The 13386-nt window shown below is 34.0% G+C and overlaps 1 protein-coding gene across 1 annotated transcript; it reads left to right on the forward strand.

Annotated features, from left to right (window-relative positions):
- Nucleotides 1–866: 866 nt before the first annotated feature.
- LOC108346610 (probable protein phosphatase 2C 74) lies at nucleotides 867–2723 on the forward strand. The gene is given in 5 exon segments (XM_052868103.1): nucleotides 867–1052; nucleotides 1304–1642; nucleotides 1725–1842; nucleotides 2077–2300; nucleotides 2502–2723. Coding segments are annotated over 5 exon segments (1089 nt in total).
- Nucleotides 2724–13386: the final 10663 nt, after the last annotated feature.

The raw sequence follows: 13386 nt of genomic DNA on the forward strand, positions 1-13386 counted from the left end.
ATGAGTAATTCTTGCAGGGATGTGAGACGAAGAAGGCCCTTACATTCCAACGTCTCTAGACTTAACAAATTAAATAGATTCAGAGACGTAAGGGATGTAGGCTCTCCTTTGGAAAGGAGTTGATGTCATCGCATGGATACTTTAATAAACCCTTTTCGTAACAATTAAAAAAAATTACATGGAATTTTGGGTTAAATAGTTTTAGAAATAAATAGTTAAGTTTATTTCAACTAATATTGAGTATCTAAAAAAATGTATAACTAACTTCTTCAAATATTGAATTATAAACTAAATTGAGTTGAATTAACAAATAAAAATATTTTATTATAAAAAAATAAGGACGATTCAAGTAGAGATTATTATTACAAGAATAATTTCATACACTATTACGAAAAAAAATTAAAGAAATATTTTCTTCTATATAAAGCCATTTATGCATCACATGGTTCACTTACTATAGTAACTTGTAAAAGAAAGAAGATAGTTTCTTTTTTTATTACCCACATATCCATTGGGATTATTTTCAATCTTACTCACAAAACAACTAAAGCGGAGTTGTCAAATTAGTTTTCAACAATACAGTGAATAGATAAAGATGAAATCGATCTAAATTAGAATTGAGCCAGTTCAAGTACTCAACATATAATCCAAATTAAGTTCGTTATGAAAACTTACCACGAAATTAACAGACTGAACTAATACGGATAAATGGCAGAACTCCGACAACTTTTTTTCATCCGAATTCAAGGTTTAATCATCCTTTGTTCTAAAGAAAACTAAAAGCAACCTTCCTTGAATAAAATTTTCCTTCACTTGTTTTCTCTGGAAATCTGTGGCAATTGTTGTTGTGCATTTGAGATTTCATCATGGGAGGGTGTTACAGCCATGTTTCAGTTCACGATGTGGAATGTTCATGTAAGCATCACCGGGATGATGGTGCATGTGAACATGGTGGGGACAGTATCAGGTTAAGAAGGTCCTGTGAGTTTGTATCAATGTACAGCAAAAAGGGTTCAAAAGGAGTTAATCAAGATGCATTGACCGTGTGGAAGGTAAGATTCTTGATATATATGTTTGCAATTTGGTTTCGTTTTCTATTTTTCTTTCAATCAATCTTCCTGAAACTGTTTTCTTTAGAGTCCTTAAGGTTGGAATTACACTTTTGAAGATGAAATTGCAGATATAAAATTAACTTATCATGGTTTTCAATCATTGAGTTCTGCACATATGGTTTATTAATTAAAAATAATGGATCTTAGTGAATGAAAGGCTTGGATTAATGTTTAATATGATACATTATCAGGACTTCACTGGAAAGAAGGACATGATGTTTTGTGGGGTGTTTGATGGTCATGGTCCTCTAGGGCATAAGTTTTCACAGTCTATACGTGACAAACTACCCTCAAAACTCTCAGCATCAATCAAACAGTCACAAACAGAAAAGGTCATCAAACACAATGAGACTAATCCTACAGATGGAAGTAGTCATAATGTCTACGGTGACGATAACCAAAACATGTCCTTTTCTTCATGGGAGGGAAGCTTCATGAGGTGCTTCAGGGAAATGGATGAAGACCTTGCCAAGAACATAGACACTAAAGGATTTCTTGGGGGTAGCACTGCTGTAACCATTATCAAACAGGTACATTCAGAACTTCTAACAATTGCATTACCACCTTGTCAATGTTATAATTGACCACATTCTTTCCCCCTTTAAATTTCAGCGCGACCAATTAATAATTGGAAATTTGGGGGATTCTCGTGCAGTTCTTTGCAGAAGAGCACATGACAACCATCTTGTTCCTGTTCAACTTACTGTTGACTTGACCCCAGATATTCCAAGTAGGTCATAGTATTAACTATTCTATCTCAGTTTCCTAATCTAAAATCCCTCTTGGTTTGGTTAAATGGTTTAGTTAAACGCTTATTCATTGAGAACTTGTCAAATCAAATGATAGCTTATTGATAACTTGGTTTTAAAACTTAGTGAAATAAGCTAAAACAACTTATTTCTGATAAGACACTCTTCCAAATGTTCTTACGTCTAACTTGCTTTCCTTCTTCAATGTCACTCAGGTGAAGCTTTAAGAATCATTAATAGCGGAGGTAGAATTTTTTCTGCAAAAGGAGATCCCTGTGTAAATAGAATATGGAGGCCAAATGGGGATCGCCCTGGTCTAGCTATGGCAAGAGCCTTCGGAAATTTTTGCCTGAAAGATTATGGTCTCATCTCAGTCCCCGATGTATCATACAGAAAACTTACCAAGCAGGATGAGTTTGTGGTTTTGGCTTCTGATGGGGTAAGCATTTTCATATCAAATAGTGCAAGAAAAGAAATAATCAAGGGAAAATGAATTAAAATACTCTGTTTCCACACATGCATGGTTCAACATATTCTGAAAAAATAATAATAATTTTGTCATTCTCTTGATAGAGCTTTTAATAATTATTTCCCCGACTTTATCTGGCATAAAAAAAGGACTAAATTTTCTTTCTTACAGGTATGGGATGTGCTAACAAACAGTGAAGTAATAAACATAGTTGCTTCAGCACCGAAAAGGTCCATGGCAGCCAAGTTGTTAGTGAAACACGCAGTTCAAGCTTGGAGACGAAAGTGTGTTTTCAAGGTTGATGATTGTACAGCTATATGCTTGTTCCTGAAAGATTAGACTCTTTTAATCCAATCCTGATCCAACGTGAGTGGGAACATTAACATCTCTTAAAGCACCAATAGTAATACTCTAGACATGTAAATACTGAATATGACAGAGTAAATGGTAAGAGTATTTTTTGAATCAAAAGGAAGAAAGTGAAGGTCTTGTAGGGTTATCTAGATTCAATTTTGAATCGTAGATAAATCTCAGTATCCTAAGAGGTAGAAGCTGATCACTAATCCAGCAAGAACTGTACAAATCAAAATGTATAATGTTAAGGTTTTGTTTGGACATAAACACAGAAGAAAGCAATTATTTCAGCCTTCTATTCTGGTATGATTTCATGTGATGCAAGACTTTTCTTTTATCAACCTAAAAAGAAGAATTTAATAAATTGTAACACTTCTTTTGGCTTGGATACAAACAGGTTCAATGAAGAATTATGACCTACTTTTAACTCTTCACTAACTGACACTAGAAAAGGATTTTGGGATTCTACACATACTAACTAAAATATAGCGACTATAGTTTTCTGTTAATTCAGAGGCCGTTATACGGTCATCGACTATAATTAAAGGTTAAGGTTAAATATCGACACAACAACAAATATAGCTGTCACCTAAACGTCCACGTTAATTGAAAAATAGCATCCGTTTTGAGTCTAAAAACAAATAAAAATAATGCTAAGCATAGCCGTTAATAAGTTATGGCGACTTTATTAAACGGATGTTAATACAACTTAGTTAACCAATAATAAATATAATACTATTAAATAGAACCCACTAAGTCAATGCTAATATGTCATTAAATAACATATATATATGAAAAAATAAATAGTTTATGAAGTCTAAGGATTAAATATCTTATATTTAGTTTAAGGTAAAAGCAATTTTTTATAATAGATTAGGACGGAAAAACATATTTAAATCTTCATATAATTAATATTTCTATAATATTATACTTCATGGATATGCTTTTATTGATATAATTTTCGTTCAGAATAACACTACTGTAGATTGGTCTTATAATATGTCATTCATATTTAAAAAATATTTTCCTTAACCAAATATTTAGATAATTTATTTAATTAGGATTGTATTATTCGAACCACGGTTCTCACAAATTGCTACTAGGATTCCTCTTCAATAGCCATTTATCATTGGCATGGCCTGGAAAAACTATCTGTTTCTCAGATTGATAGACAATTTTAAATTTGTAATTGTTTCGATTGGAATTTGTGCAGAACCGAGAGACTAACCTTTCCGACATGTTCTTTCTAATTTTGAATACTTGGATTTTCTTTTTGATGTATTCTCCTTGTCTCCAAACGCCTGGACCATTCTGATCGCTCGGTTGTCCTTTCTTCGCTCGGTTGTACTCTTGACTGGAGGGGAAGGTACCTGCAAAAGGTGTCTAACGCTCAAGTTATGAACGGTTTAATGAACTATTTATCACAGTTGAATATTTGAGTCTCGTAGAGTATGAATGGAACGTAAGTAGAATGTAAGTGGAACGTATCTGGCTTTCGGCCTTGACCTTATATTTATAAGTGTCTCATGGATCCTAAACCAACACATATCCAATAAAATAAAAATATACTTACCTTTAGATTCGGTTGGTTACTGATAAACAACTTATCAATATCTTTAATCAGATATCTTTGATTATTTTATCGTCTGCTGGACTATTGGCCAAATAATAACTTAAACGTTGGTTCAATTATGGGCCAACATTTGTTGTAGCGGTTGGACCCAACGGTAGGTATTATATAGCATATATATGTCAGAGCGGCTGCAGCGGAATGGTTAGCGTGGAATAACAAACAAAGAGGGGGGGTGAATTGGTTCTTACTAAAACCGTGTGCCTTAAAAAATTTCTACTCAATTAAACTTACTTAGCAAATAATAAAGACAATAAAATAGAGTAAGGTTGAGAGAAATTTGCACAGATGATTTTATCCTGGTTCGGATCTTACCAATCCTACGTCCAGTCGCTTATCTCAAAACAAGATAAACACTTCACTAATCACAAAACAATTACAAACTACAATCACACAGATACAATTTGTAAAACTTTAGAAAACACCTCTCTTGATGCCACAAGAGATGAAACAACACCTCCTTTGAATCTTCACAAAGGATGAAACACTTCCTCCGAATACTTCACGAAGGATGACTTCCTCTTCCAAACACTTCCTTAGACGCACCAAGGATGAACAAGCTATTCCTCTATCACCGTAGCAGTATTTCACCAACTCTACAGACAGAGTTTCCTTAGCTGAGCAAGAGCACACAATTCTCAAGAGTTTCTGAGTATTTGAGCACAAGGGAAGAGTTGTAGTTAATCACCTTGAGAGGAAATGAGAGTCTATTTATAGACTCATCCAAAGGCTCTTCCATTTTTCGTTTTCAGCCTTTCTCACTGTGTTAATCGATTATCTTAAGTTGCTAATCGATTAGTCACTAAAAGACAAAACAACGGATAGTCCAATGGCTCAAAAACGGCTAGTTTTTCAAACGGACACCTTGCTAATCGATTAACAGCCCATGCTAATCGATTAACGCTAATCGATTAACAGCCCTTGTTAATCGATTAGCATGCAGTGCTGAGCTTTTCCATTGCTCTCTGGAATAATCGATTACTGACCCCTGTTAATCGATTAGCACTGCACAGTTTTTGCTTCTTGGTACATTTTTACATCACTTTTGAAGGCATACATAAAACCACTAATTTCCTATGTTCATACAGTTATTACAAAAGTTACAAGTCTTCAAAAATCATTCTTCATGAATCTTGATTGTTCTTGACTTGATTTAGATATCATCAAAACTTCATCTTCATCATTTTGCTAACAATCTCCCCCTTTTTGATGATGATCAAAACCTTCTTGATGTTTAAAGCTTTTGATAATAATCTGTATTTAAAACACAATCTTAAGGAAGAAACAATTGTTAGTGTACTTAGAAATAAGTTTTAAGGCTTGAAATATTTCTCCCCCTTTTTGATCATTATTAAAAAGTGATGTATAATTGCTCCCCCTAAATTTATTAGAAATTATACTCCCCCTTAATAAAAGGATATATGCATAGAAATATTAAGGAAAAACAACATATTTTATTGAATTTAAAGAGGCAAGCATACAAAGGAGTAAAATATATAGCACACACACACTATAAAAAGCATAGAAGCATAAAGTGCCTAAGACTCATCCTCACTATCGGGAACATAGAGTTTGGCTAGCTTATCATCAATTTCCTTGAGGTGAGTATTAATTTCATCATAACGACGAGTGTGATAAGCCATCATGTCATCCATCCTAGTTTGTTGCATAAAGGCCATTGCTTCAATTTGTCTAGATATACTTTCTAGACTATATTCTTGGGGAGGATGGGATGGTCCAGCAACATTGGTTGGATGTGGCATAGGAATAGCTTCATCTTCTTCATCTGATTCCTCAGCATCTTGTGCATTATCACCTTCAGCACGGACAAACATATTGCCTTGTCGAATAAAACCCATTTGATGTAGTGCTGATTCCTCAATTTGATGAGTTGGTAAGACGGAGAGAAATTTTTCTCCCGTAACATCAACTCCTTTATAGACACAGATTAAGGAAATAAGGAGAGGATATGGAAGATAAGCTCGGTCATACCTCTTTGCACGTACTATAGTATCGGAGATTAGACTTGCCCAATTGATTTTTAAATGTTGAGTGATAGCAGACATGAGCATCAAATCTGTTTCAAGGCATTGGGCCAAGTTTGAACCTCTTGGACAAAGTAACCACACAATAAGATAATGAAGCACTCTTTCCTCCATTCTAAGATGTCCTACTAGAAGATATCTCCTATTAGGTAAAGGTTGTTGAGGATTACACATGAAAGAGCGATATGCCACAATTTTGTTGAAATCACCAAAGTCATTTGGCACATGCAGATTATTTGCTAGGATTGGAAGATGAGCGACATTTGTCCAAATGTCATCATCAAGAACAATATCTACACCCTTAACACGAGTGGAAACAATACCATTTTGGGCCTTTGGATTATAGTAAAAGACTCTTACCAAATCTGGATAGTAATGCCCTCGAAGTTGCAAGAGATGCTGGACGCCTTGCTCAACCAATTGCTGAGAAAATTGAAATTGATTTACAGTAAACCAATTTAGATCAACAAATTTTTGACGAAGAACCTTCCGTTCTTTCCACCTTTCTAGATATTCCGCATGCCTTCCATCATCTGAAATCCACCCATGAATATTTGGACCACGTGCGGGAGGATTGCTTTCCGATGCATAACTTCTTCTTCTTCTCCTTCTTGAGGGTTCAGCCATGAGAAGAAAAATTTGGACAGCAAGATAATGGTATTTTTGAGTGAAGAAATGAAGAGAATTTGAGTTGTAGAGTGATGGGTAATGTGAGTGGGTAAAATGAGGGATGGTAGGGGTTTAAATAGGCTGAAAAATCACTCCCCAACGTTCAAAAATTAAAAAATGGCCGTTTATAGCCGTTACAACGGCTAGTTTTTGCAGTATTTACTGCCTGTAATGTATGCTAATCGATTAACAGGGTGTGCTAATCGATTAGCGCTAATCGATTAGTGGCATTGACTAATCGATTAACTGACGTTGATTTCCGAAAATCATCAAATTTCACCTATTTCCAATTTTAAGATATTTTTAATATTCTTAAATCTCTTCTAAGCTCATAGAATCTATCCTTAGGCAATGCTTTGGTGAAAATATCAGCTAATTGATGTTGTGTATCAATATATTCTATTTCACAATCTCCCTTTTGTACATGATCTCTAAGAAAATGATGCCTAATCTCAATGTGCTTGGTTCTAGAATGCATTATGGGATTCTTTGTAAGATTTATTGCACTTGTATTATCACACTTAAGTGGAATATGATCTAAATGAATGTCATAATCTTCTAATTGCTGTTTCATCCATAAAATTTGCGCACAACAATTTCCAGCAGCAATATATTCAGCCTCAGTGGTTGATAAGGCTACACATGCTTGTTTCTTAGAGTTCCAAGAAACTAAGGAACTACCTAGAAGATGACATGTTCCACTAGTGCTTTTTCTATCTATCTTACAACCTCCATAATCTGCATCGGAAAAACCTACAAGACTAGGTTCTGTTCCTGATGGATACCATAAACCAAATGATGCAGTTCCCTTAAGATATTTCAATATTCTTTTAACTGCTGTAAGGTGAGATTCTCTAGGACTAGATTGATACCTAGCACACACACAAACACTCTGCATAATATCCGGTCTACTAGCAGTAAGGTATAACAAAGAACCTATCATGCATCTATATTTAGTTTGATTTACCTCTTTACCTGACTCATCTTTGTCAAGATAGCAAGAGGTTCCCATAGGTGTAGATGCTTCCTTTGCTTTGTCCATTTCAAACTTCTTAAGAATTTCTCTACAATACTTAGTTTGAGAGATGAACGTACCTTCTTTCATTTGCTTAATTTGAAGACCGAGGAAGAATGTTAATTCTCCCATCATAGACATTTCAAATTCACCCTGCATAGTCTTAGCAAATTCCTCACAAAGAGATTTATTAGTTGATCCAAAAATAATATCATCAACATATACTTGAATAATCAAAATATGTTTTCCGACTCTTTTAATAAACAAAGTGGAATCAACTTTTCCTCTATTAAAATCTTTTTCCAAAAGAAAATTGCTAAGTCTTTCATACCAAGATCTAGGTGCTTGTTTTAAACCATAAAGTGCTTTCTTTAACTTATAGATGTGATTTGGAAATTTAAAATCTTCAAAACCGGGTGGTTGTTCAACATACACATCTTCTTTTATAAAACCATTTAGAAATGCACTTTTAACATCCATTTGAAATAATTTAAATTTCATTATAGATGCATAAGCAAGAAGTAGGCGTATTGCCTCTAACCTGGCAACTGGAGCATATGTCTCATCATAATCTATACCTTCTTCTTGACTATATCCTTGAGCCACAAGCCTAGCTTTATTCTTGGTGATGTTTCCATCTTCATCCAGTTTGTTTATGAATACCCATTTTGTTCCAATTACTTGATGAGTATTTTCTCTAGGAATCAATTCCCAAACTTGATTTCTTTCAAACTGGTTGAGTTCTTCTTGCATCGCAATACACCATTGTTCATCTTGAAGAGCTTCCTTAATGTTCTTAGGTTCTATCTGCGACATAAAAGCTACATTCATACAAAAATTAACTAAGTTTCTTCTAGTGTTTACCCCTTTTGATATGTCGCCAATGATGTTGTCCAATGATAATCTTCTAGGTTGTTGCCATATTTTGTTTAGATCTTCATCATCTTGAGGATTATTCATTTTCTCTTCATTGGTTGTCTTTTGCAAGTCTTCATTTTCACTTGCATCTGATTCATCTGACTCAAGAGGTTTTACCTCAAGGTCCACAATTTCATCAAAGACAACATGCACAGATTCTTCTATTTCAAGTGTTTTCCGATTAAAAACTCTATAAGCTTTGCTAGTTAGAGAATATCCTAGAAAAATAGCTTCATCGGCTTTGGAATCAAATTTTCCTAAATTTTGTTTTCCATTATTTAAGACAAAACATTTGCATCCAAAAAATTTTAAATGTGAAACATTTGGTTTTCTACCTTTAAAAAGTTCATAAGGAGTACATTTCAAAATTGGCCTAATAAGCATTCTATTCAATACATAACATGCAGTACTCACAGCATCAGCCCAAAATTGTTTAGGAACACTATATTCATTTAACATAGTTCTAGCAAGTTCCTCTAAGGATCTATTCTTTCTTTCTACAACTCCATTTTGTTGAGGAGTTCTAGGTGCAGAAAAATTATGAGAAATGCCATATTCTTCACAAAAAGTTTCAAAAGATTCATTTTGAAATTCACCTCCATGGTCACTTCTAATAGCCTTTATTTTCAAATCCTTTTCATTTTGAACTAAATTTGCAAACTTTTTAAATTCTTTGAAAGCTTCACTTTTAAGAGTAAGAAAGAAAGTCCAAGTATATCTTGAATAATCATCTACAATAACTAAAGCATAATAATTTCCTCCAAAACTTTTTATCCTAGAGGGACCAAATAAATCCATGTGCAAAAGTTCTAAGGGTTTTAAACTAGAAACAACATTTTTCGAATGAAAAGATGATTTTACTTGTTTTCCCTTTTGACATGCATCACACAATTTATTTTTCACATATTTTAGTTTTGGTAGACCAATTACTAAGTCTTTAGAAATGAGTTTATTCAATTGTTGCATATGAATATGTGCAGCTCTTTTATGCCATAACCATGAATTTTCTTCTTTTACTACTAAACATGAAATATTCCTATTTGATGCATTTTCTAAATCAATCAAATAAATATTGTTATGCCTAATTCCTTTCAAAGCAATTTCAGAAGAATCATTTTTATAAATAGTGCAAGAATTTTGTTCGAAGGTTACCTGGAATCCTTTATCGCATAATTGACTAATGCTAATTAAGTTGTGCTTTAATCCTTCCACATATAGCACGTCTTTGATCATCAAGGTATCTTCACTTCCAATATCTCCTATTCCAAGGATTTTTCCTTTGTTGTTGTCACCATAGGTGACAAAGCCTCGTTCCTTTTTCCGGAAGCTTGTAAATTTCTTTTTATCTCTGATCATGTGTTTTGAACATCTACTGTCAAGACCCCATATATACTTCCTTGGTTTTGATAATTCCTACAACATAAAAAGAACAAGCTATTTAGGTACCCAACTACTTTGTATGGGTCCTTTGGGTTAGATTAAAAAGATTAAAATCATTTTACAACCCAAGCAAATTTACCACTTGGAACACCATAATGCTTAATTTTACATTTGTTAGATGTATGACCCTTTTTCATACAATAAAAGCATGATGCAACATTTGTGTTCCTATAAGTTGTTCCTTTTTCTACCCAAGTTCTACGGGTTCTATGATTATGTTTATTTTTAGGAACATACTTATTTTTAACAACCTTGTTTACATTATTTTTACTACATTCTCCAGTGGTTGTATTTTCCGAAAAATATTTGAATTTTATGCAAGATTCACATTCATTATTAGCAATATATTTTTCTTTTTCATAATATAAAACTTTACTTTTTAAATTTCTGATTTCTTCTGCTTGATATAAAAATTTATTTTTCAAACTTCTGTTTTCTTCAGACAAATTTGTAAATTCAGTTTTCAAATTATCATTTATTTTAGAGAAATTTTCAGAAGTAAATTTCAAATTTTCATTTTCTTCAAGAATATTTTCAAAATTTAATTTTAACTCTTTGAAATCCTTTTTCAATTTCTTATGAGCTATATCTAATTTTTCGGATTCTACTAATAAAGCAGCATAAGTATCATGCAATTCAGTTTCACTATCATATTGACTAGAATTATCTGAATCGTTAGATGTACTTACTTGGCTTCCAGCAGTGTCGTCATCCGCCATTAGACATATGTTTGCTTCTTCATCAGAACTGCTCGAGTCAGAAATTGATTCGTTGTCATCGTCCCATGCGATGTATGCTCTCTTTTTCTTGAAGAACTTCTTTTCTTTCTTTTCTTCACCCTTCTTTTGATTTGGGCAGTCTGCTTTTAAATGTCCCTTTTCTCCGCAACCATAGCATCTATAGTTTGAGGAAGATCCTTGATTTTCTCTCTTTTCGTTTCTGAATCTCCCTTTGCCTTTTGATTTCATGAATCTTTTGAACCTCTTGATTAGTAGACTCAAATTTTCATCTTCTTCTGAGTCTTCATCTTCCATTTTGCTTTTGTTCTTTTCTACCTCAGATTTGAAGGCTAGAGTCTTTTTCTTAGTTTTTGCTTCTTCTTCATCTAGTCTTCCGAGGTCAAGTTCATGCTCTCTCAACTTTCCAAATAATGCAGCCATTGTCATTGTGTTGAGATTTTGTGACTCAGAAATTGCAGTCACTTTTGGTTGCCAAGACCTGTCTAAAGATTTCAAAATTTTTATATTAAGCTCATCAGTATCGAAAGACTTACCTAATCCAATAAGATGATTTACGATGTTGGTGAAGCGTTTCTGAACATCTACTATTGTTTCGCCTTGCTTCATCCTGAACATTTCGTATTCCTGGATTAAGGTATTCTTTCTAGCTCTCTTAACATCATCTGTACCTTCATGGGTTACTCTAAGTACTTCCCACATTTCTTGTGCAGTTTTACAAATAGAAATCCTGTAAAACTCCTCAACAGTTAAAGCAGATGAAAGAATATTACGAGCTTTTACATCATTACCAAATTTTTTCTAATCTTCAGCAGTCCATTGGTCACGGGGCTTTGGTTCCTGCATATTGTTAATTGGAACAAAAGAACCAGATACAACAGCATCCCAAATATCTATATCAATAGATTCCATAAAAATTTGCATTCTAACCTTCCAGAATGCGTAATTTTCACCTGTGAATAGTGGTGGTCTATTGATAGAAGCACCCTCTGCAAAGGTTTGATGTGATCCTGCCATTTGAATGACTATCAAAGCAAGCTCTGATACCAACTGTCAGAGCGGCTGCAGCGGAATGGTTAGCGTGGAATAACAAACCAAGAGGGGGGGGGGTGAATTGGTTCTTACTAAAAACGTGTGCCTTAAAAAATTTCTACTCAATTAAACTTACTTAGCAAATAATAAAGACAATAAAATAGAGTAAGGTTGAGAGAAATTTGCACAGATGATTTTATCCTGGTTCGGATCTTACCAATCCTACGTCCAGTCGCTTATCTCAAAACAAGATAAACACTTCACTAATCACAAAACAATTACAAACTACAATCACACAGATACAATTTGTAAAACTTTAGAAAACACCTCTCTTGATGCCACAAGAGATGAAACAACACCTCCTTTGAATCTTCACAAAGGATGAAACACTTCCTCCGAATACTTCACGAAGGATGACTTCCTCTTCCAAACACTTCCTTAGACGCACCAAGGATGAACCAGCTATTCCTCTATCACCGTAGCAGTATTTCACCAACTCTACAGACAGAGTTTCCTTAGCTGAGCAAGAGCACACAATTCTCAAGAGTTTCTGAGTATTTGAGCACAAGGGAAGAGTTGTAGTTAATCACCTTGAGAGGAAATGAGAGTCTATTTATAGACTCATCCAAAGGCTCTTCCATTTTTCCTTTTTAGCCTTTCTTACTGTGTTAATCGATTATCTTAAGTTGCTAATCGATTAGTCACTAAAAGACAAAACAACGGATAGTCCAACGGCTCAAAAACGGCTAGTTTTTCAAACGGACACCTTGCTAATCGATTAACAGCCCATGCTAATCGATTAGCGCTAATCGATTAACAGCCCTTGTTAATCGATTAGCATGCAGTGTTGAGCTTTTCCATTGCTCTCATGAATAATCCCTGTTAATCGATTAGCACTGCATAGTTTTTGCTTCTTGGTACATTTTTACATCACTTTTGAATGCATACATAAAACCACTAATTTCCTATGTTCATACAGTTATTACAAAAGTTACAAGTCTTCAAAAATCATTCTTCATGAGTCTTGATTGTTCTTGACTTGATTTAGATATCATCAAAACTTCATCTTCATCATTTTGCTAACAATATATGCCCCCCAAGTCCGATTTAACCGTTCGACTTTAGCCAAGGTTAACTATAGGACATATATGAGCTTGAGAGAGACTGTCCTTGCTGTATTGGAGAACGTGCTTTAAATTGTTGTTTTGCTCTGGAC

Source organism: Vigna angularis, chromosome 9 (assembly GCF_016808095.1).
Source record: "Vigna angularis cultivar LongXiaoDou No.4 chromosome 9, ASM1680809v1, whole genome shotgun sequence".
NCBI classification, from domain to species: Eukaryota; Viridiplantae; Streptophyta; class Magnoliopsida; order Fabales; family Fabaceae; genus Vigna; species Vigna angularis.